This window comes from Amphiura filiformis, chromosome 6 (genome assembly GCF_039555335.1).
Source record: "Amphiura filiformis chromosome 6, Afil_fr2py, whole genome shotgun sequence".
NCBI lineage: Eukaryota > Metazoa > Echinodermata > Ophiuroidea > Amphilepidida > Amphiuridae > Amphiura > Amphiura filiformis.
The window spans coordinates 42195780-42221834 of NC_092633.1; the positions used below are offsets into that span (position 1 = coordinate 42195780).

The following is a 26055-nucleotide window of genomic DNA, read 5'->3' on the forward strand; positions in this document are numbered from 1 at the left end:
ATTTTACGGGAGTCTCTGCGCGAGTCGACTCGCGTTGAAATTCCACCCCTGCCGGGGAAGGATTTCCGATTTCCGAGGAAAAAAGAAAACATTAAAGAAAATTTAGAACTACAAATTTGAACTTTTTGGGGAAAATGCACACATTTTGGGAATATTATGGACAAATCGCCAAATTTTCTAAAACTGGTGCACGAAATTTACTCTCAAAAATCATGCATTTTCCCGGTGCTTAGTTTATACACTTGCATTGATCAACATTTCTGATCTTTTTCAGTTCATTTTATAGATGTGCAAGCTTCTTAGTGACAATATTGCTGTTGTACCATTATGTAACATTCAAATTTTGATACTTTACTGTTACATACATATATACAAGTAGGATGACAAAATCAATTTGTTTAATTTATTGTTCAATTGCAATTTTTGATTTACTTTATTACTTACCCTTATTTAACAATAAATCATTTGTTCATTAATTTTTGTTTTTCTTATTTTTATTATTAAACAGACAACAATGGATGACAAGTACGTGGAGAATATCTGGGCACTTCTCAAAAATGCTATCCAGGAAATACAGAGAAAAAATAACAGCGGACTGAGCTTTGAAGAGCTGTACAGAAATGCTTACACAATGGTACTGCATAAGCATGGGGAGAGACTATACACTGGACTCAGAAATGTGGTCACCAAACATCTAGAAGAGAAGGTATGTGCCATGAATTAATGAATTTGAAGAATTTTTGTGTGTGTCAATTTTCAGCTGCATCTTTCTAGAAATTGTGCACCTCGTCGGCGAATAGCTCTACTACAGATGAAGCCACCACATCCAGTGTTTTGGTTGAAAAATAGGCGAGTGATCGGTATAAAATTGACACTGACTGTGGAGCTGGGGATATTATTATAAGCTTACCTGACGTTGATGATCATCAAAATAGTGTTCTTTTGGTATTCAGTGTGATTTTATGTTTGCTTTAATTTTGGTGCATGTACAATTTTTGCTGTGCATGAAGATTTTTTGGGCTGCATGCACCAGTGCAGGTAGGAAAGAATTTGTAAGTCGAACACTGATTCAGCCATCGTTTACAATTGGGGAATTGGTTATCGGTGATCAGGTCGGCCGATCAAAGAGGGAATCAATCGGCCGAAAGTGAAAAGTGATCGTTATGAATGAGGTTAATGACTTTGCGTTGTAATTTTCCTTGGTTGCAAAGCACAATGTATAGATATTTCACAATACCCAGATGCGCAGACCTCTAATTATAAGTTACATTTTATAATCTTTAAATAACCTGACATTTAAATGTTTTCTGGCAGCCTCTGTGCGTCCTTTTAATAATGTGGTGAAACCTTTTGCGTTTGCTGAGTGTTACATGTAGTATAGGCAGGGGGTATGAGAGAGAATAAGTGTGGGCAAGTTAAATGTTAAAACAAAAATGTGGAGAACATGCGGAATATTGTGAGACTGAATACCTGGAGTCAACATTTAGGCCTATTTACTTCAGTTAAACTTCACTGAACTGTGCCATCAGAACAAGATGATGTGGCTGTAAAAGACACACATCCATGTAACAGCGCTAGACGTATTAATGTACTGATCGATGCACCATCCATGGTAATTGTTAACAAAGCCAATCAAATTTATGTGCTGAATACAAGTAGTACAAGATCATTTAACTTCAATCTAATCATTGTGATTTTCATTTGTTGCGTGCAGGTGAGGGTTGATGTGCTACACTCACTAAACAATAACTTTCTGCAGACATTGAATGCAGCATGGAATGATCACCAAACAGCTATGGTTATGATCAGAGATATCCTTATGTATATGGTAAGTCAGGTTTGTTTTTTTTTTCGAGTAGCTAAAATCATGTAACTGAACATCTTTCTTTCTTTCTTTCTTTATCTTTCTTTCTTAATTCCTTTCTTTCTTAATTCCTTTCATTCTTTCTTTTTTCTTTGTCTTGTTTCTTTTCCTTTCTTTCTTTTCTTTTCTTTTTTCTTTTCTCTTCTTTCTCTTCTCTTCTCTTTCTTTCTTAATTTCTTTCCTTTCTTAATTTCTTTCATTCTTTGTTTTTTCTTTGTTTTGTTTCTTTTCCTTTCTGTCTTTCTTTCGCTTTCTCTCTCTCTCTTTTCTTTCTTTCTTTCTTTCTTTCTTTCTTTCTTTCTTTCTTTCTTTCTTTCTTTCTTTCTTTCTTTCTTTCTTTCTTTCTTTCTTTCTTTCTTTCTTTCTTTTCTGTCATTCAGACTGTCTGTGTCTTTCTCTTTTTCTGTCTGTCTATATGACTCTCAATATCACTCTTACACATCCACTGTCAAAGTGTGTAAAAACTTAAATCATTGTCAGCATTTTGTTGGGTCTGAGTAAACCGAACATAACATACATACGACACGTTAGTGTTTGGAAATAAATCTAATACTGGAACTTTTTAACATACTTTTTTGCAACTTTGCTACGTTGTGTCGAAAACCACCAGACTTTATCAGGCAACTTATTTTTGTTAGGCCTTATCATTGTCATTCTAAGCGATGAGTCGAAAGAAAAAACACTAAATCCAAGTTTTGTTTCTCATCTACGCAGGACCGTGTGTACGTGCAGCAAAACAATGTAGATAATGTTTATAATCTGGGCCTGAAAATCTTCAGGGATCAAGTAGTGAGGTACGGAAATGTAAGGGATCATTTGAGACAAACACTACTGGAATTAGTGATGAAGGAACGAAGAGGAGAAGTGGTAGATAGGTAAGTTAGATGACTGGTATAAGGTAAAAACTTTAGGGATAAACTGGTATAAGGGTGTGATTGGTTACAACTTGGTGGTATTGGGGTGTGAATGGTTACAACTTGGTGATATTGGAGAGCAGAATGCTTTAACATCAGAGTTTGTGAAATTTGTGCTACTTGGAAGTGTGTTTCTTGACCTTTTTAATTCAATTCATTTTGATTTCTATCATTTATATGGAAAAGTTACAGGAGATTGCGGTGTAATAAAACGCTGGATCCTATTAATGTTACTCGTCTACACAAACTTAAAATATCTTAAAACAAAAAAATTATTCCGTGCTACAGAACAAAAACAATACTTGTTGAGAGAGTGTGACTGTCGGGTATAAATCACAGCTGTTATTGAGTGTCTTGTCTTTGGTAGCTGGGGAAGTTTTAAAACAGTCCATCAGAATATAGCAAAATTCTGTTTGCTACAAAAACCAGGCTGGATCTGGTAGCTGAGATTGATTTTTAACACAATGTGTTATTTGCCCACAGGTTAGCTGTTAAAAATGCCTGCCAGATGCTGATGGTTCTTGGCATTGATTCAAGAACTGTATATGAAGAAGACTTTGAAAGGCCGTTCTTGGAGCAGTCAGCAGATTTTTACAGGGTAGGTAACCAATAATTTGAATGCAATCAAATTAATGTTGCAGGGTCCATAGATGATATGGTCGCATGTCACAAATAGGTCACCCAAAAATGGAGGATCCGTAACATGAAAACACTTTCTTCACACTTCAAGTTCGGTTTATTCCAAAAGTATAATACCTATTGTAGAAAGTTTGGTGTCATGTTGTAGATAATTATGTTCTTTGTCAAATACAAAAAAACCCAAGTCAATTGGACATATACTTTGAGATTTATACTTCAATATGTAAGATGTGTCAATGGAGGATCCGGGCGGAGAGCCCCCATAGGATTATACACAAAATTGTGAAAATATGGCCAACTTTAAACCTTTGTATCTTAAAAAGTACAAGTAGCATGGACCACAAATTGCACATATATCATCCTGGATTATAGATCTACCTCATAGTAGATCAAATGTAACAAAAGATGTAACTAATAAATTGCCTAATTAAATGCTAATTAAGACAGTTTTCCCTATATGTTACTGTACAAAGTGTGCACGTACGCTCCCACATTTCTAAGTGGCTTATCTCTTGCCAGAGTCACCCTGCTTATTCAAAAGTACACATATTTTTAAGGAAATTTGATGAGGAATTCAATTATGCTATTAGTTTTAGTGCCAGAAATGGAGGAAAAAAGTTTTGATTGATAATGTCATTAAAATTGTAAAATTATTTTACAATTTTTGACCACCCTAATATGTTTAACATGGGGATAGCAAATTCTTTCTTCCTAATTTGCTTGAAGGGCCCATGCAATGTCTTTCTGAATCCATATTTATTTTGAGCTACATAGCTTTCCAGAAAAGAAAAATATGGGGTTCATCATGACAAGAAAGATGCTAATTTTGTTGTTGTTTCACCCTGTATATTTCTTACCCACCCTGTATTATGATGTTATACTTTATTGATTCGCATCCTTGTGATATAAGCTTTCCAGAAATATATACTTTTAATGGTCTAAAATGTTTTCATTAAAAGTTGTGTTTAAGTGAATCAAAATTGGTGACTTTTTTCTCATTTTACATTATGTTACACAAAAGATGACCAGTTCATGACATGCGACCATATATACATACTTGATACTAGTGTTATATCCTTTTATCCTTTGTTCAGGAGAGATTAATATGTTATTTAAAAATTACATCCTCAAACAAACACAAGACACATGTTACACATAAACCACCCACCCACACAGTATGTGAGTATGGCAACATGATTTGTTTTCTCTTTAAACAACTGAATGGGCAAAAGGTTAAGCATCCATACAAAATTTTGGTGAAGGTTCGTATGGAGATGTACTAATTTCACATGGACCAAGTCAAGGGGATAAAGTTTGTACAATTGAAGTGGGTTTTTTTTCCAAAACTCAATTCAGCCAGTAAGTTTGGTTCCACTTCCTCCACACAAACAGTCTGCAAATGATAATAAAAGATTTTTCTTGATTGGCTACCAAACTTGGCTTTTCAATTGGTCAATTAAATTGGCTGCTTGATATAATTCATGAGCAATTTTAAATCGGACTTAACTTATAACTTCATGGCTACATGTATCTATCATCCAAATTTGCCCAGAACAAGTTTCTCTTGAAAACCGCCTGTGCACGCTAAAAATATTCACATTGTAATAATAATTGTTGTGGATGCTGTGACAATGCTGATTCTGCCTTTGATCATGCCCTGTGATCATGCTCGAAGATTCATTCATGCTCCTTGCACAGCTGATTCAAGCAAGAGATCAATCAAGTTCTAGAATCCAACTTTTTAAGTCGTCTTTTCATTGACTATAAAAAGAAATTTCTTAGCCAATCAGAAATGGCATTATAAGTCACCATTAGGAGACTGCTTGTGTGGAGTGAGCGGAACCAAATTGGCTGCTGGTCTGCTGGACTGAGCGAGTTTTTGAAATAACTCTCCAATTTGATTTGTTGCATTGAAAATGTAAAAATGTGCTCAGATAATTAATTTACTTGTTACGCTATAATGAGAGCAAGTAAAATGCAAGACAGTGAATGATTATTGCAAGACTGAAACATTACAATAATTAAGACCGTTAATGGTTAATCAGTAAAGTCTTGCAAGACAGGCATCATTCAAAAATCTCATTTATATGGTGATTATATTGTGATATAGGGGTCCCAATTAAACTCTTGGTCAAATTTGTTTTTTATCTAGATAGAAACCTTAATTCGTCAGCTTTGATATACCAAAGAAATCATTTCAGTTGAATAAAAACTTTCAATGAAATGGCATCCTGCAGATATTGATCTTTTCCTTTTTTGTCCACGGTGGCTGACGTTGGGGTTTTGTATTTTCAAACTCTCCACAGAATTTCGATCCAATTAAGGAGGCAATAATTCTGTCTGGAATTTTTTTATCACTACATAAATCATTGGTAGGTATGCCAGATGTGAATGTGAACACAGGGCTATTTCTTAACGATTCAGATATTCATTGATCCAATTGTTTGAACATTGCCTATGCAGGCTTTTCAAATGGCAAAAAAAAAGGCATTTGATAGGTTAGTAAAATTGGTTTTACGCTTTATGTCAAAGCTGTTTCACTTTGACAGTACTCTAGCTCTGATGAATTTGGTATTGCATGTCAACATAGTACTTGTGGTCATGTATACAATGTATATGTTATAAATTTTGCATGTTGTACTGTGTCCACAGCCCTATCCCAAGGAAGAGCAACTTCCTGTTGATTTTTGGTGAAATAAAGTTAAATGCATGAATGAATAAATATATGACAAATCATTGGGAAATAATATACTGGTGTCTTGCATCTTGATTGCTTAGCAGAAACCAAAAGAAAGCACTGTTACATTTAATACCGGTCTCACAGCCATTTTTTTTTCAAATTCAAAAGCCCATGGTGGTGATATTCAAATGATTGGATCGTGAAATCTGAATTGGTAGAAATAGGCTTGTTTTTAAATTTTTCACACCTACCACACCTACCAAAGTGTTATGTAATGAAACATTTAAGATAAACTTCCATAACATAATTACTATTATCTAGTTCATACTGTTTGAAGCGCACATACAAAACTCAAACATCAGTCACCATGTACAAAATGTGAAAATGTGTTGATGAAAAAAATCAATTGAAAACACCATGGGATGTTACATTTTTATTTATTTTTTATTTATTTAAATTTTTTTTTTTCATCTTGCAGATGGAGAGTCAGAAGTTCTTGGCTGAAAATAGTGCATCTGTGTATATTAGGAAAGTAGAAGCACGTATCAATGAGGAAGCCGAGAGGGCAGCACATTACCTTGACAAGACCACAGAAGAACCTATTGTCAAAGTAAGTAATAAGTGGTATAGGGTACTTAACACTGCCCTCACTTATTTTGTGATCGGTACGTATTAAGGCTCTTGCCAATTCCTGGGTCAGGTACCCAGGTTCATGCTCGCCTTGGCGTACCCGGGTCAAAATTCTAATAACATGTTACCCGAATTCCCCCCATTTTCTATAAAGTTTTTTTACGGGTACCCGGACAGAACAGAAAATTTTCTACATATTTGAAAATGACTCCACATTTTTGATCTACTTTTTGAGAAAATTAACGCTATATAAAAAGGTAAGATTTTCCTGTTTACATCCAACTGCTAACCGAGTTTTGAATTTCTGTATTCATGCACACATAATCTTAAATAATGTTAGTGTATCTTTTCATATTGGTAGAGATCACAATCACAACTTCTAGTAAAACACAACTACTAAAGTTGTTAATATTGTACCGATTTTGCACAATATTTATGCAAAGTTGGGACTAATAGGCATAATGTACTTTTGCCGGAAACTGCTTCAGAGGCAGATTTAGTAGTATGAACCCATGATGTTATAATAATTTTGATCTTTTACTCTTTTTTCTCTAGGTGCTAGAAGATGAATTAATTAGCAAACATATGAAAAACATAGTAGATGTGAGTATGTCTTCTTTTGATGTTATTAAAATTGTAAATATAATAATATGAAGTTATTATGTGAATGTGGATTTTGAGATATAGCCGATAATAGCATTCAACTATTTATTTTACTAGTGTACCTGTAGCTGTAAGAGCACCTGTAGCCGTGATAGTGCTCCCGTGATATGGAGAATTACTTTCACCAAGTTTAAGCCAAATCAGACAAAGTTTAAAATGTAGCTCCTGGATTACCTTTGGCCTTGATTTTAAGTTTTACGTGTTCCCCTCATATCAAGGATTCCACCCACCAAGTTTGAGCCCGATCGGACAAAGTTTGAAATTTGAAGCCTCCGTCATGACCTTTGACCTCGGTTGACCTCAATTTTATTTCGGGCATATATTCCCCTCGTATAAAGGATTCTACCCACCAAGTTTGAGCCCGTTTGGACAAAGTTTGAAATTTGACCCCTCCGTAATGACCTTTGACCTCGGTTGACCTCAAGTTTATTTCGGGCATATATTCGCCTCCTATCAAGGATTCCACCTACCAAGTTTGGGCCCGATCGGACAAAGTTTGAAATTTTGACCTTGACCTCCGATGACCTTTCAAACCACCCCATAAATGTGGAATGCCCGATACCTATCTATATCCGAAATATCGGAACGATGCATCGAAGCGCGTCGAAACGCACAGACGGACAGACAGAGCTCATTATTTTATTAGTAAAGATTGTTCTGGGCAATGGTAAAATGGCTGTTTCTCTAAAACTGTTAGTCTAATTATGATGGGGTTTTCAGCACAATAAAGCTCTTGTAAATGGCTCATGTAATGAAATTGAAAACTGAATTTTGATCGACATCAGATTTGATCACATCAATAGATAACACAATCCTTCAGAGCTTAATTTCCCCATTCTGTGCAAGATGTGTCATATCAGTGATAAAGAGTTTGGTTTCATATGCTGTAATGTGTATCATACTCTTTGAAATGGTACTGCTCAATGACAGAGCTGGAGACTATGAATTCCAATCCTTTTGGGATGGAGTGGAATTCCTGGAAAGTCTCATGATCCCACATTTACATCTCCCAACCCCCAAATGTTGTCACAACCCGCAGCTTGGGGAAACCATGTTCAACTGATAATCTACCAAACTGAGCTACTAATTTAGGTTGATACAAAACAATGAGTATTAACTTCAACACCTGCCCTCTTATCTACTTGTTAATTTATTTTATTGTTATAACACATCAAATTGATTTGTAATAAAATAATCGTTTGTTTTTCTCCTATGACAGATGGAAAATTCTGGAGTTGTACATATGCTTAAAAATAACAAGAAAGATGGTAAGTTGGCTTGCTTCTGGAAACCCGGGTGTGTTTAGTCTGAGCTCATTACAAATAATACTCCTAATATAAATCCAGAAAAATACAGCACTTAATTTATTTTGATTAAAAAAATATTATCCTGTTTTTCCAAACATTAGCCAAATATTAAAATTTGACTTTTATTGCCAGTTTGAACTAACTAAAGGATTAGGATTTAGCTAAGTGATTCATTTGGCAAAGCAAGATTTTTTTTAATTCCAAAAAATTAGTGCTGTATTTTTCTGTAATAGGGAGTAGTAGTACCTGTTAGTATACATTTTCTAAGTCTGCAGCTTTTAATACAGGTTCATATTTCAGGAAGCAGGATTTATTAAAGTTTGTTGTGTGTTTCATCGTCAGTTGGATTTTAAAGCAGAATGTCTTTGCATTATAGTTGGGATGAAACATTGATTTCTAGATAGAAGGGTGATGGATAAAGAATAGAAATGTTTACTTTAATGTGAGAAAGGTTTTTAACACAAGTCAACACATACATAAATGACAGCCAGTGAAAAAATTTCACTGACTATCCAGGATTTGAACCTGGGACCTTCGGACCACGGACCGACGCTCCACCAACTGAGCCAATAAGTAAGATGGAGAAGAGCAGTGATGTAATTATCTATAGGCCTTCAGTTCAATACCCGCCCTCTATCATCTTCTCATCCAAGAAGCTTAAGAAAGAGGTTTGGAAATCATTCCAAATTCATATTCGAGACGGAGAAATAAAGTTTAATCTATGTGGTAAATTAAATATGAGAAAGGTTTTTAACACAAGTCAACACATACATAAAGACAGCCAGTGAAAAAATTTCACTGACTATCCAGGATTTGAACCTTTACTTTAATGATTATTGTCTTTACTGTTTGCATGGAAAAAAAATGTCACAATGGTGTCTAGCCTATTGAAGCAGCATCTTGGTTGATCACTCACGTAATGAACAACAGCCCTTTGATTATACAATATGTCACTTGGTACATTGTTTTTAATTCTTTACAGATTTAGGATGTATGTATAAGCTGTTTATTCGAGTACCCAGCGGACTGGAGACCATGTGCGGTTGTGTCAGCGGTTACCTGAGGGAGCAGGGCAAAGCACTAGTACAAGAGGAAGATGGGGGAAAGAACCCTATTCAGTATGTGTCGGTAAGTCAGGACACACCTTGTGCACTTCGTATTATGTATCTCTAAATGTTTTACCAAATGCTGTCAAATTTAAATACACTAAGATGTTAAATATTGTATGTATACGATAAGTTAGTGTATTACCGCGGCTTGGGATGGACAATTTACCAATTATGTGGCACATCACTGAACAACTAGACTATTGTCTCTGTACCAAAATCATAACAGCAACATTATTAGTTATTGTATTTTGCCATTTTCTTTGTGTGCAGGATCTTCTTGAACTCAAGGACAGGTTTGACATGTTCCTGCGGGAGTCCTTCAACAGCGACCGCAAATTCAAACAGACAATCTCAGGAGACTTTGAGTACTTCCTTAATCTTAATCCTAAGTCACCAGAGTATCTCTCATTGTTTATTGATGACAAACTCAAGAAAGGTGTCAAAGGGGTAGGTACTAACTTTCTTTACGCCATCTTATGCGTATGTGTATACTAAGGCTGTTGTCGAGTAGTACTTTCATTTTCGACAATTGTCAAATCTCAAGATCCAACGTCGACACGTAATACATCAATAAGTTCAGAGACCATGTTATACGTTGTTTATTTACATCAAAATATTACTACCCCATATACACAGCATCAGAATATTTTAATGGCTAGTGTTTTGTTGACAATTGGTCCATGCTTATCGACAATCGCGGAAAATTGCTTTGTTGACAACAGCCTTGTCAATACGCTCTGCACAGTAAGTTCAGCGCGCTCAATTCCATACTGCGGCCAGAGAAATACGCACCTACATCGCTACCAAACTTGAGGCTGAAACAAATTATTGGACTAGATGTTGTACTACATGTAGACTTACTCGTTCGTTCAGTTTTTGTTCACAGTTAACAGAGCAAGAAGTGGAGGCAATCTTAGACAAAAGCATGGTCTTGTTCCGGTTCCTTCAAGAGAAGGACGTCTTTGAGCGGTACTATAAGCAACACTTGGCCAAACGCCTGTTACTCAACAAAAGTGTGTCTGATGACTCTGAGAAGAACATGATCTCAAAACTAAAGGTAAGTTGTTTCTAGTCTTTCTAATTGCAAGTGAATCATATTCATCATATCCTCTATTGGCCCATCCTGAAACAGGCCGACTCATCTTTGCAAGTTCTGAAACTTGATTCAGTCACTACATGACATTGGCTAAAATCTGAAATAGAAACGTTATGTAACATAGGATACAAAATGGTACAATTTGTTCATCACAGATGTTTGCAAACATATGACTTTGACTGAATCATTTCATAAATTCAACATGTAAACTCACAAGTTTCAGGCATGTCAAATTGTATGCGCTCACGTGTAATGTGTATGCACGCTTCCGTTAACTTTCATTGGCGTATACGCTACTGGAAAAGTGTGGATTCATCACCAATTAATAACACTGACAGGCAGTATTTGAGTGCTGTATGCAGCTGATATGACATTCCACCATGACATTCAGGTGACCAAGCATTCAAAATATGTTTTCCTATGAAAAGCACATGGCCTGATAACAAAGAGATCTATTGTATTAAATAAATAGATCCAGTCATCCGGATAAGGGAAGTTAGACTGCGTAATTAACTTTGTAGACAACACATTATATCATTTGTTTAATTGATAATGGGTCAATTTGATATTGAAATGTCCGTGTTCAATCTGTGTCCTGTTTGCAGACGGAGTGCGGTTGTCAGTTCACATCAAAGCTAGAAGGCATGTTTAAAGACATGACGGTATCAAATACTTTCATGGATGAATTCAAAACACACGTCCAGTCAGCTCAGGTAAGTATTATATATTGAGAATAATTTCAAATTAGGCTTCAACACAACTTGTTTATTTCATTTATCGGGAGCGCTTTTGAGGAATTTCCTTGTCGTCAGACAATGTTGTTAGCTCTGATGTTTTTCTTGGAAACGGCTAGAGACCAACCTGATCAGATTACATCACACTAGATGATGTCACCATTTGTATTGTTTATTTTTGATATTGTTTGGAGAGATGACATGATCATATAAGCCAATGCTCACAGTTTCTTCAAGAAGGCAAATTTTGGAAGTGTGATCTGTTTCTTCTACTCCAGCATCGTAACATTTAAGTAGATGAGCGTTCTCTACAGGAATTCATTATTGGTTATAGTATTTCTATGAGTATGGTGTCGATTATCTCAGCACCGGTGCAGCCAGTCCTGTGTGAGTTGTTGAGATCTCGTTAGATGTGTCAGTCCATGTGTGAGTGGTTGAGATTTCTTCAGATATGTCTTAAAAACACATCTTGATAAAAGCTCGACCACTCACACGGGGACCGGCTGCATCGGTACTGTGATAACAGACAGGTACTTGTAGAAATATACTGTAACTTATTATCGCAACATTTGTTCCCTCTTTATGGCAAACAGTTTTTCTTACTCCTGATTTGCAGCAGGAAGTAATGCAGTGGAGCAGAGGTGTTGTGGGTAGGGTATATGTCATGGTAGATAACAAACTTGATACTTCAATGTCATCTTGATTTAACAACAGTAAGTCTTGTCCAGTCTTAATGCGTTATTGATGTTGTTGATTGACTTGTGCTTTGCAGATCAACATGTGGGGGGTAGACCTTAATGTCAGGGTGCTAACGACAGGTTTCTGGCCGACACAGTCAGCAACTCCACAGTGTAATATCCCATTACAACCAAGGAATGCATTTGAAGCCTTCAAGAGGTCAGTACATTATCGTCATTTCTGTTTATATCTCAAAACAAGTCCTGTGTGTTTGTAGAGAGTGGATGATGCAGATCATAAGGAAATATGGTCCTTGATAGTACATATTCAAACGTAATGATTACAATCATCATCATCATTTAGTATTTTCATGATTAATATGGTCAGTATTTTACAAAAATTTTCCAAATTCACTTCTGCTGCTGTATGTAGAAATGGTAACAATGCATGTGTGTCCTTACTCAGTAGGTGTTTCCTAACAGTAGTCTGCTAGGGATAAATAAATTACTTTATTTAACCGTGAGTTTGGTAGTGACATGCATACTTTTATGCGGTCGCACAACAAACGTGCTGACAAACCGTGCTTTACAGCCCTTGTACACCTGTGTGTACTAGACACTCTACAGATTAGGATAATATGTGCAATTTGCAACAAAAATACGCTCCTGTGTCGCTACCAAACTCGGGGGAATCAAGTATAGCATACCAAGGCAGCGTGGGTTTGAACTCTGCTGTTGTACAATATGATGTGTTGAAGCAAATGGGGGGAGGGATCCTGGGAAGATTGCCAAATTTCTCACCAGTATTATAACCAAATTTTTTTGCTATTTCCAAATAATTTGATTTGATGTGTTTTTCCTCTCTCTCTCACAGGTTTTACCTGACAAAGCACACAGGGAGACAGATCTCACTACAACCACAACTAGGCTCAGCTGATCTACACGCACAGTTCTATGGTTCAAAGAAGGAAGTAGCCAAACCTGAAGTACGCAAACACATCATCCAAGTGTCCACGTATCAGATGTGTATACTGATGCTGTTTAACACAAGAGAAAGCTGGACATACGAGGTAATGCACCCATGTAACATCATGTGTGTGTGTAGCAACTTCTTGCATGCTTCAGTAAAAGCTGATTTTACACTCGGTCACTGAGCAATTCAAACCTAATACCTACAGATTTATACCTTCCGCTCTTCTCCAACGTGCCTCTTTACAGGGGTGTGATTTTTCCGGATTTCCGGATTTTTGGGATTAAAAAAAAATTCCGGATTTTCAAAAAAAAAAATTTCACATTTCCGGAATTTTCTGTTTCCAGATATGAGAAAATCTCCCAATTTTAAAATGAAAATTCCTTAGAACCCTGACTGGATGATTTATAGACACACTGTACTGTGCAAAAATGGTGATGCAATTTCTCATGTGTATGTGAATGATATGATACTGGAAGTATGTATTCACAGATAAATGTTTTTATACTATATAAAGTGAAGTATTTTAACAGTTTCTCATTTTTGCATTTTACCCCATGAAATTGCATCTCCAGTGGTGCTCAAGTGTGTAAAACCCTCTGGCTTCGGGGCTTTGTCCCTCGACCACCACCGGGCGTTGCCCCTGGACCCCGGCCGCAACAGGCGAGAGCTCTGCTCGCTTCGCTCGCTCCGCTTCGCAATTTCATTGCCTTGGGGTTTTTTTCAAAAAGCACCAATCACACCCCTGCTCTTTAGCTCAGTTGGTTAGAGTGTCGTGCTAGTATTACGAAGGTCGCCAGTTTGAATCCAGCCGGATGCACTGGGGTTTTTTTTCAACGTTTATGTGCACTGGCTACTCTGGGTAAAGATTAAAATTTGTTCATCCTATTAACCCAGAGAACTGAGTATAATAATTTTCATACTTATGTGAGCTAATTTGTATATGTTTTGGTTAAAATTTCTATTTGAAAAGAAAATAACAACACACGTGTGATCATCATTTTGCAACAAATATGTTTCTTGACACTAAGGAGAAAACCCCCAGAATCGGTGCAAAATGATGATTTTTCTTCACCATGTTTCTTCTATACCTATGTTTCAGGAGATAAACTCAGAGACAGACATCCCTACCAAGGACCTGATACGAGCATTACAGTCACTAGCCTTAGGCAAACCAACTCAGAGGATTCTCGTCAAGGAACCAAAGTGTAAAGATATTAGTAAGTGATCGCATCTTCTTTATCTTTATTAAACAGCAAAGTCCCCGTGGCTGGGGCGTTGTACCCAAACGTTAACATTTCCACCCAGCATATATGTCCAGTATATCTAAGAATTAGAATATTTACTTACATGAAAATCCATCAGTATTTTATTATTTGACCTCAAATGACTGACTGTCCATATTCATCAAGTTTCATAAAAATCCAACAATCTTGTCCGGTATTGATAGATTAAAGTAGAATTTCGCGGTTCTCGGCCGCAATGCCTCCACCTTGCACCCATCATTTTAATGGGTGCAATTTCATTTGACCCAAAAATGACCTTCACATTATCTGCCTAAGGTGGTTGTTCCCACCAAATTTCATGAACCTGCAGCAGTCTATGGCAATTTGATCCCAGATGACCCTGAATGACCTTGACATTTTTGCCTTGTTTCAGTGGTCGTCCCCACAAAATTTCATGAATCTGCAACAATCTATGGGGATTTGACCTTGGATGACCCCAAAATGACCTTGACATTTTTGTCTTCCTACAGTAGTCGTTTCCACCAAATTTCATGAACCTGCAACAAAATATTGCGATTTGACCCAGGATGACCCCAAATGACCTCACAATGACCTTGCGATTATGCATATTTTGCACTGAAAAGCAAATTGGGTCAAGAACTTCTGGCTGTGCTACTCTCTGCCAAGTTTCATCACTGTAACTCGTACAGATCTCCATATAATCTGTGCACAAGATTATTTTCCTTGATATTCATAAATTATGCAAATTAGGTACTTAATTACCATATTTTGCGACCAAAACCTGCTAAAATTTGAAGATCGCCAATTGCCACCCCTCCACCAAATTACATCACTATACGCCTTACCAGTTCCGAGAAGTTACACTCGCAAGCTCGGACGGACAACCAGGAAACATAATACCTCCGGTGGAGGCATAAAAATTAACATCTAGAGGGCCATTCTTCGGTCACGTGTGTGACATAACTGGGGGTATTTCACACTAATGCTCCTGTGCCTGGTTTATAAATAAAACAGATAACACCATATCTTTTGCATGATAGTTACACTAATGTCTATACTCTTCAAAAATATTTTAATTTTTTTTTTTTTACGTTGTGTTATTTTCGTGTCAGGGGTCAACAAAGGGTCGGTCACGTGTGTGACATCAGACGGATGCAAGTTTTTGGATTTTAAAATTCATTTCTAAATTTCTGTGAATGTACAAGGACCTACATATTCATACCAAATGTAGTAAAGCATTGATATCTTACAATTACAATGACACCAACATTGACAAGAAACATTCATGCCTAGCTGTGTTAATTGGGGTTTGATACTAAACGCTTGGTAACGTGTGTGACATTTGGTTTTGTTCGCCTGAATGTCACACACGCTTACCAAACTTTTGGGTGAACAATTAAAGTATTTTATAAAAGCAAATTTGTTTCCAAATTTATTTATTATATGCCCTATAACCAACTAAATGTATTATTTAGGGAAAAACAGTGGTGTCATGTCAACAATCACTTCATACAAACCTTCCATTAAAACTGAAATAACCGGATGGTGACACAAAATCCATATTCTTAGGGGTAGGGGTAAAACATGGGTCAGTTTTTGCTCTTTTTAAGAATATTTCAGGTGATGTTGAGCTAAAACCTTGTGTTTAGGTTCATTTTGTGATTTACTTTTATATGGCAATTACAAATCGGGTAAAAATTACATGTTTGGATTTTTTTCTTCCATAAAGTCCATTTTTAGCCTATTTGTGTGTACAATCAAGGTTTTATCACATTTGTGAGGACACAACCACAAAATGATACCATAGCAGCAAGGTATCAAGAATGTTGGTACTTATTTTGGTGTCAGTGGATAGAGGAGACCCATAGCTATACATTGATACCAAATTCAACATCATAGGGTGCTCTTAATGGAATTCCATGGCGGAGTTTGTACGTCACACACGTTATTAGTTTTGTCACACACGTGACCCGGTCACGTGTGTGACTTGTTAATAATCATGAATTACGTAAAAACTAAGAATAATAATTTCCATTTAGGAAGCTGGAATGGAGGGTATAATCAGTCTACCTTTTGACATAAAATATGAAGTTCAGTTAATAAAATCTTTTCTGATGGTAAAAACAATTGCATGTTTTTGGTCACGTGTGTGACATACAAAACCAATTAATTTGTTTCGTTAATTACGCGATTGTTGTGGTTTGAAATTTTTTTCAACAGTTCTAATTTGTTTTAGTGGCATCATAACAGCATATTTTTCAGGAACTTAAAAAAACATAATAATAACAAGTTAAAACTGCAGTAAGTGTTAAAATGGCCCAAAAACCTTACTTTCAGACCCAAAACTAACAATTATGTTAATTTATGCAAATTAGGGTGTTCAGCGATTAATTTTTCATGAAAATTACAGTTCTTAAAACTTTGAACTGTACTTGTCACAAAAAAGTTTAAAAATAAATGATACCTACAATTTGATTTTTTTCAAATTAGTTTCATTTTCTGAAGAATGGCCCTATAATAGAAAAGTTGTGTAACCAAAGACAAGCAAGCCCTTTTTTTTGGTTTTCTTGCATGTGAAAGTTATGTGTCCTATCTCAGGGTTTTCTGCTTAATTGTTCGCAGGCCACAAGAGGGCCAGACACATTTCAAATGTTCACTTGAGGACTGAATACACCCCAGTTTTGTATGTTTTCCTCTACATATATTTAGTGTTGGTCAAGAGATAAATATCAGTGGCTTGCTGGCTGTGTTTGGCCTGCGGGCCGTGTTTGGCATACAGGCTGTGTTTGGCCTGTGAGCCACCTGCTGAGACCACATGTTTTATTTGTAATACAAAGTTGTATAACCTTGCCTTTGTTTTGATTTTGTTACACAGGTGGTAGTCATGTGTTCACAGTAAATGATCTGTTCACATCAAAGTTATTCAGAGTCAAGATACAAACAGGTAGGTGCCATGTCAGTTGAGTTTTTGATTGTATATTTTCTTGATGTGTCAACATCCATGCATTTGGAACTTTGTGAAATTGAATGAGGATTTCAAAGAAATTATTGAAGTTTTTCACTGGATGAAATTATCTCATGAACGTTTGATTTCTGTTTTAATTAAGAATGAAAAGATGAAGAAATGCATGACCCTTAATAAGGGTTTTGCATTATGTAATTATTTAATTTATTAAGGTGGTCTTAACCCAGGAATTATGTAAATTTTCAGGCCTCGTAACTGCTAAATTTTTAGTCCAAAGTATATAAAAGTATACATATTTCGAATGGCGCAGACTTGATAAATTCATCTGTGATGTCAAATGTGGGCCAAAATGCTCATTTAATTCAACAACAAAAAAAAGTAATAATGGACAACACCAATTTTCATTTTATTGACCAAATATTTCTTTTGTGTTTTCAGTGGCTGCAAAGGGTGAATCAGAACCAGAGAGGAAGGAAACTAGAACAAGAGTTGACGAGGATCGCAAACATGAATATCCTTTTTGTGGCATTTTTGTTGCTATTTACCAACTGGTGACCCTGTACATCATAGAGAACAATTTCTTAAAGAACACATTATCATCAACTTGAAAGGAAAATGATAATGGTGATTTGACTTTCCATTTCAGTGACTAATTACAATAGGGTCAGTTTTATGGCAAGAATCATTTCTTGTAAATGATTCCCGAATAAGATTATTGTGAACATATTATATATCAGGGATGTAAGTTTTCAGGATCAATCTGGAATGCCAAATTATTTTTGGTCAAAATTTTGGGCACTAATGTCATATTTATTTTCAGCCCGTTAGTATTCTAAAAGAACTCGAATCGGTAATATTTTCATAATGAAATACAAACAGGAAGCTTAGATAAATGCATTTTTTCTTTAACTGCCGTGTACGATAGAAGCTGCCATAGTACGTATCATGAAGTCAAGAAAGAAGAGGCAACACAACGTCCTAGTAGCAGAGGTGAGTTGGTTGACTAGCCCATACATATTGTGAAGATGTTAATTATCAACTGCTTACCAGAGCACGATTCCCCTCTAGTTAATTCTCCTAAAGCTTGCCGTATTCTACACACAGGGTAAAAATAGAAACAACCTTTGTGTTATTTCACCACATGCCCAGCAAACTTATATTTAAAGTGCATTGCTTGCTTGTATTCTGCATGTGCTGATAGGACATGCCAAGACCTACAAAGGCAAACCATTGCAACACACGAGCTTGAAGAGGCTCAATTATCGTTAGAATTTGGGCATTTCCTAATAAATACAGGAGGTGCTTTATTTTAGTCCTCATTAGGTGATGGAAAAAAAATAAATCAATTTTGACTGAAAAATGGCTGATTTTACATGATTTTACAAAATTTGAAATAATAAATCCCCAGAATGCAAATTCTGGGTCAGTCGGGTCAGTAGAATGGGGTTTTTTTTGTCGCCTTAATGGTGGATTTACCAAAGTATTTTGCACATTAGTTTTCTTTTCTTTAATCTCTTATGCAAGATTTTCGGAAATAATTTGAAATGTTTGTGTTTATTTGCTTACAGGTGACAGAACAGCTCAAGTCCAGATTTTTACCCAGTCCTGTAGTGATCAAAAAGAGAATAGAAAGTCTAATAGAACGGGAGTACTTGGCTAGAACTCCAGAAGACAGGTGAGTAGCTGGGTAATGAGATATGCCAGTTGAAATACACACTCCCCCTATGGAAGACATGACCTTAATCTTAAACACAGGGAGTGAGAATTTCAAATGGGATTACCTAAATAGGTGATTTGAAATTGATGCTCCCTGTGTGGGAGATTCAGGTCATGTCTTCTGTAGGGGGTGTATGGATTTCAACTGGAATAGCCCAATAAGCTTAATGTTTCACAAAGATTCAGACATTTTTGCTCATTCCTCAGCAAAAGAAATAGACATAGAACACTTGGAGACTGTTTCCTGTCATTTTCAGTCTGTTTTGCCTTGAGTTTTCACCTTGTCCCAACTTCAAAATAAATTTAAGAAAAGTAGCACATTTTGGTCAATCTTTCATGCAATTATTTCATGTAAGCTAATCCTAATCCTGACCCTAATTTTGTGCAGGGGGTGTGAGAGTTCCTCTTTTCAGCTGATTTCCTTTTTTTTGTTGCCAAAATTTATGCATTTCTTTTCTTTTCAGCCCATATTTGTCCTTTTTAACTTGATTTTACGCCGTTTTCAGCTTTTTTAGTGCTTTTCCATTTAACATATTCCAACTGCATTTAAGGAGTTCAACTGGAATTCTGAAAATGATGATGTAGTCTTTGACACAACAAACTCAAATACCATGTATACTACTTGTCAGAGAAGTTGTCAATCGCATCAGCGACTGAGATAGAAAATGTCATTTCCCCATAGTTCTTGACAATTTCAAGTAATCATTCTTTTGTTTTCTATTTACAGGAAAGTCTACACATATGTGGCCTGAAAAAAAAACTATGCGTGTGTACTATTAAGCCAGGGCAGTACAAGTTTCCGAGTTGAAATCAATACCAAATGCAGCACTCCAGGGTCTGTGGGCAGGAAGCTCCCGTGCCGAAGATTCCAATTGTGAAACGGACATTTAATCATTAAGAATCATCTCCAAATGCAGCACTCTGGGGTCAACGGTCAGGGAGCTTCTGTGCCGAAAAAATTCAAATTTTCAAATGGATATCTAATCATTCAGAATCATCATTAGGAAAATGAGAACTATTGATATCTTTTTACAATTGGTGAACAAAAGTTTTTGTCAATGTGGTAATTTGGAACCTGTTACGCAGCTGGGGGAAAACTGTATGTAACATAACAGAACTGGATTAAATATATGTTTTTAATTACAAGAGTTCTTTTGAGCTGAAGTAGTTATCCCTCATGAGTACTTTTTGCCATTGACAATTAGTCATTGGTAGTTTAGTGACTGACATTAACCTGTTATTGTTTGGTGGCATAAACACCTGGAGTCCATTTCACTAAATTTTTAACCCTTTGTTACTCAAGTAACCGTTCGTAAGTTACGGATACCCTTTTACTAGACGTAACTTTACAAAAGGTCCCCTGTAGTAAATCCCTATTATTTACTATTCCAATCATAAATAAGTTTAGTGAAATGGAACTTACAATATGTCACAAGTTACGATTGGTTTTGAGCTTACGAAGCTTAAGAAAGTTTAGTGAAATGGATCATTGAATGACACTTATGTTTGTCACATCAAACACCCAAATTATACAAAGCTAAGACATCAGGAATTATATTATCTTGGAGCTTGGAAAGGATGGTAAATTATGACCGGTGTATTTTGGATTTTCTGTTTGCAAGTGGGATGGTATGTACATTTTGATTTCAAAACTTGACAACTGGGTTCAGATGATAATATTGGCAAGTGTGATGTTGCAAGAACTTTGGTGTCGACACTTATTGTGTATTGATATCATGTTCTCAATAAAACACCCAGGTTGTGGTCATATTATACTAAGCAGTCACTTCATAACGTATACATAAACAACATTTAATATGGCACCTTTCCAACTACCAGTTTTTGTTTTGTTTTTTACATTGTTTGCGTCTCAACTGGGTGCTTTATTGGGAAATTTGGAGATCAAAAATCTCCAGCATGCACAAAATCAAATCACTACCAGTTGAAATTTGTTTGGTACGGAGCAATGCAAATCGTAATCGCCATCACCAGTAGCATTTGCACAATATTACTCCAGTATGTTTGATCACCACAGTGTCTGTAGATCCTAGGACTGCTGGTATGACATGAACATTACGGTGTTGGACTGACTTCAATGCTCGGAGGAAGATTATTTGTTTGGGGTATATTTGTACAGATAACTTATTTTCATATCCCTTGCAGTAATTTTGAGTTGCAAGTCTTCAAGTATCAAGAGGGGAAAACATTTACTATTACAATTAAGAAATAAAAATTTTTGTTTGTTTTTTATATATTTTCTACTAATATGGTCTTTAAACGGCATGTTAGTGAATGTTACATCTCCAATTTTCCCATACATATTAAAAAGATTCATCCTCCATGTACGTTATTAATATATGCTTCCTTTTGCCATTTGGTTTGGCCTCAAAATTTTTTAGAAAGCAACAGTGATGTAATCTATGCTGTGATCAGCTCATCATAGGCAGGATTAATAACATCGTGGATTAATACAGAAAGGGGTACACTCAGCTGGGCCAGGCACAGCGCCGTCGCGAACGGTAATAACATGCACTCTTGCCAGCAGTCACAAAAACTGAATAATTACAGAAAGCAACAGTGATGTAATCTATGCTATGATCAGCTCATCATAGGCAGGATTAATAACATCGTGGATTAATACAGAAAGGGGTACACTCAGCTGGGCCAGGCACAGCGCCGTTGCGAACGGTACTTTGCATATTGTGTGAATAACATGCACTCTTGCCAGCAGTCACAAAAAACCAATAATTCTTGCCTATTAGGAGCTGATAATTGTATAGCCATTTACATGCTTTTGACATGGGTATTACAGGTGAAAGTGGAGAACTTGCCAGCCAAGCACAATTCCTTTTACAGAATTTGCATCCTTCATAGTTAGGAATAATAATAATAAATCGGATATCTTGGTAACATTTATAGACGGGGGCTCACTCTTTTGGGAAGAGTTTGTATTGGAAGAATTCGTATTAATTTTGGGCAGCATCTTGTGCAGACATGGTGCAGGCTTTGGAATGGGCAAAATTGTCCATGTTTCATACTATCAATTTCAACTGCAACACCATTTCTGTGGGCATGGTGCCCCATTCACATATTGTTTTGCACAAAAATCCTAGTTGTAACTAACAAATATTATGCTTCACTTCGATTAATAAGATTTGCAGCTGCAACTGGTTGGGCAGTAGCTTGGATCTCACAGTGTCTCCTACATCTCCATCACATGACATGTTATGGTTTTACTTGCACACTGTAGGGGCACTGGAAAGATGCAAGTTATTGCATTTGGCTGGTGTTTGGCAACTATTGGGAAAGTTTCTGAAGTCGTCATGGGTATATACTTGGACCTCATTGGTTCTTGATTATTTAAATCCCAGATCCTTACTTTGTCATTAGTTGACATGTATCATGGCTGACTGCTAAACCTCACTTCTGTAACGTATATAATAACACTATAACCAAGGTAGGCCTCCATGTACAAGAGTGTAGCATTGGTATATTCAGCTCAGATAACCCAGCCAAGATCTTTGCCAACTGATATTTGAATCCAGTATCTGGATCCTGGGTGCAGTATCAATTACTCATTTGAATCCAGTATCTGGATCCTGGGTGCAGTATCAATTATTCATTTGAATCCAGTATCTGGATCCTGGGTGCAGTATCAATTACTCATTTGAATCCAGTATCCGGATCCTGGGTGCAGTATAAAATACTCCCATTGTATCACTACTCATGGTGTAACTTTGATAAATATGATACTTTACCAGAGTAGCTTGCAGGGGTCATTTCACTTGTGGTTCATTCATAATGCAGTATGTTAAGGGTCACTGCAGATTAAAACAAGCCCAGACTGCAATCAAGTCAGCTTTGTCAAGATCAAGAACTAGAAGAAAGTGAGCCCAAACTTTTCAAACAAGTAGTTTGTGCACAAAACTACACCTTGTATAACAAAGTCCACTTGCCATAAATACCAAGAGGTGACATAATGATTGTAGACGTATAATAAGGTACATTTTGAACAATTCAAATTGAATCAATTTTGTTTTTGGAGGACACTGTTATGGTAACAAGCAAGTTAAATATGAAGGCTCGCTGTACTGTGTTTGGAATATTTTATGTGAAAAGATTTTGTGTGTTACCCGTCCCCTTCCACATTAAACAGTACATAAATTATGATTTCAATTATTAGACGAAATAACTAGAATTGCAATTTTACCCATTTCTCAATGAATCGCATACATTTGACCCCTTATAATATATATTTTGTATTAGGTGAGGAGAAGCATTGATTTTAAAAAGGAGATGTAAACTATTTCTGAAACTGACACATCTATCTTGCAGCTTTGTAGCTTTCCAATGTGGCAAAGACAGTTTGGGAAAAATGTGTCATTTTAAAACATTAAATTTGTGGTAAAGGAAACAAATCAGTAAGTCTTTTGTCATAAACTGTTCATGTTTTGCATTTGCTAAGTCAATACCAAATTATTGTATAACATGAAATATTTTCTCATCTTTTTGAACCTTGACTCAAAATTAGCAATGTCATAATTTTTGGCTTCTTTACGTACGTGAATAGAGTCTTATGTTGAAATCGTCACAAAATTGCATCGGGTTAGGAATTGTGAAAGTCATTTGAACCCTCTTAATTATCCAAATATAGCCTATACACGGCATACTAGTATACCGTTTTAGTCACTTCCATTACTCCTTGATTTTGCTTTGAATGGATGGCTATCACCACACACAGAAAAAAAAAATGAAAAGTTTGTAACGAAGTGTGGATCATTCACTAGCAGAATGGAGTAGGTACTGATTTTGGCTTGCACTCCTTCAGCATCTTAGGAATGAGGATCCTGCCTGTTATGTTGTTTGTGATATTTATTAAGAGTGTACTGAGGGTTTGAGGAACAGATTTTGTATCAATTATTATCATGGTTATCACAGTTCCTTGTTTGATAAAATCTGCAAGCATCTTATATAATAAAATATGTTGAAATGTTTTCAAATTTGATGTAGTTTGCAGTTTTATTTTGTCTCTGGAAATAACTACACTAAGCCAAAAAAGAAACATAATTTTTCACAAGGTCATATCTTAAATTCATGTCAATCAAAATGAACCAAAGTTACACACAGGATTACTTCAATACTCTATTCGAAACGCATGTCAGTAAACAAGCAGTTAACCAACTGACACAAAAGCAAAATGCATGGAACAGCTTCCTGGACCACATTCACAGTCCAATAATAGGCATCCAGTACAAGAAATCTGAGAATGTGAACAAGGTCCTTGCACAAATGATAATTCCCAAGGAGTAAGTGGAATAGTGGGGAACAAGATCTGTTTCTTTAAGGGGGTACTACACCCATTGCATTTTGTGAAGAAATGAGAAAAAAAATTGGACAAAGTAGTATGAAAAATGAAGGGGCAAATCTCCTTGTTCTATTGGTGGCATCGGTATCAATGTAGCTTACATGCTTTTACAGGTAGATGCCAAAAGGTGGTACATCACCGATGTTTTAAATTCACTTCATTTTGGAAAGCTTACTATCAACGGATTTCGTTAAAATTTTGATACATGTTGCTAACGCATTAGAGAAATAATGTTGATATGTAAAATGGAAATAAGTGGTTCTTGCTGACTTCATGTGAACTTGGTGATTTTCAGTGCTCCACACCTATCAACAAACGAACTGGTTAAAATGCTTCTATTTTCAATGATGAGCTATATTTTGTATTTTAACTAGCTTACATTATTTCACTGAAACCCAATTAAGCCATAGGTAAAAAGTTTCCACAACCAAACTACAGTTGTGTTGAAAAAAATTGCATTTCTCTTCACCTATACCATCAGATTAGGTAGTTTTTCGTAAGCTTCATTTTTGTGTAATGATGTATATTCATACGTAGCGGTAAACGTAAATAGGAAGCAATTTTAGACAATTCCAACAACATCACTAGCAACAACAAATCTTCAGAGCAATAACATCCGCTGAAGACGCCGGTTGACCCGGTGAAAGCGCTCCGGTGAGTGTACTAAAATTGAGTAGCGAGAAGTCTAAAATGGCTTCCTATTCATTTTTGTGATTTTGGTACCAATTTTACCTTTCGTTTGCCCAATCCATTTCAACTAGAGAATTTAAATTGTACTCCCCATTTACATCCATTCCCAAGAAATGTTATTTTGTCCATCATAGCATTATATATCCAGTAAAAAGACAAACTAGACCAAATATCAAAATTGATGCCTCATTATAGCTATGTTGATATATCACATGTTTTATGTATTTCAAAATGGTTGCCTAAATTTGACCTCAACCAAGTGATTATAACCTGACCTATGAGTATGATGACCTATAACCTTATAGAAATCTCTTTTCCAAACAACACATGATAGAGGCTAAATTGTATTAAATTTGCTATACCATCCACTGAGGAAGAGATATTCTAGCATGCCTAGTTGATCACAGTCTGAAGATGGTATAACAAAGGATATAATTTATTCTATTCAAGTACTACTTGAATAGAATAAATTATGTTTTGTTATGAGTGAGGCACACATCAGTCCAAGAGAATGCCAAATATGGATCAGGAGTATTACATAATAATACCCTGCTATGACAATAGCTGCACTAGGTTAATCGTATAATCTCCTTATGTGGTTAGCATGGCTGGGCCAGGAAATCCACAAGGTCAGCCAATGTATGTACATGTATTCGGTACATGTGCCATATCTTTTACAATGGGTGATAAATTTCTGGTTTGTTTTATTTCAAAACGCAACAGTCGATATTCTAAAGCTTGGTCCAAATCCAAGAGAAGAACCAACTCTAGTAATTTATGTGGTTTCAA

General features: G+C 36.1%; 1 protein-coding gene across 2 annotated transcripts in view; it reads left to right on the plus strand.

Annotated features, from left to right (window-relative positions):
* The window catches only part of LOC140155433 (cullin-3-like), a 38118-nt gene extending 13907 nt beyond the window's left edge, over nt 1–24211 (plus strand). The window contains exons 2-20 of one of the 2 annotated variants that reach the window (XM_072178281.1): nt 509–706; nt 1715–1828; nt 2579–2739; nt 3262–3376; nt 6576–6707; nt 7283–7330; nt 8610–8658; nt 9680–9825; nt 10077–10253; nt 10693–10863; nt 11508–11615; nt 12409–12533; nt 13188–13383; nt 14386–14503; nt 17406–17474; nt 17934–18006; nt 18416–18485; nt 19064–19170; nt 19939–24211. In XM_072178281.1, the coding sequence (XP_072034382.1) occupies nt 509–706; nt 1715–1828; nt 2579–2739; nt 3262–3376; nt 6576–6707; nt 7283–7330; nt 8610–8658; nt 9680–9825; nt 10077–10253; nt 10693–10863; nt 11508–11615; nt 12409–12533; nt 13188–13383; nt 14386–14503; nt 17406–17474; nt 17934–18006; nt 18416–18485; nt 19064–19170; nt 19939–19963 (2202 nt within the window). In that variant the 3' untranslated portion in view covers nt 19964–24211. Of the gene's footprint in view, nt 1–508; nt 707–1413; nt 1613–1714; nt 1829–2578; nt 2740–3261; nt 3377–6575; nt 6708–7282; nt 7331–8609; nt 8659–9679; nt 9826–10076; nt 10254–10692; nt 10864–11507; nt 11616–12408; nt 12534–13187; nt 13384–14385; nt 14504–17405; nt 17475–17933; nt 18007–18415; nt 18486–19063; nt 19171–19938 lie in introns of those variants that run through there. The other variant, XM_072178282.1, reaches the window with a different exon arrangement.
* The last annotated feature ends 1844 nt before the right edge of the window (nt 24212–26055 follow it).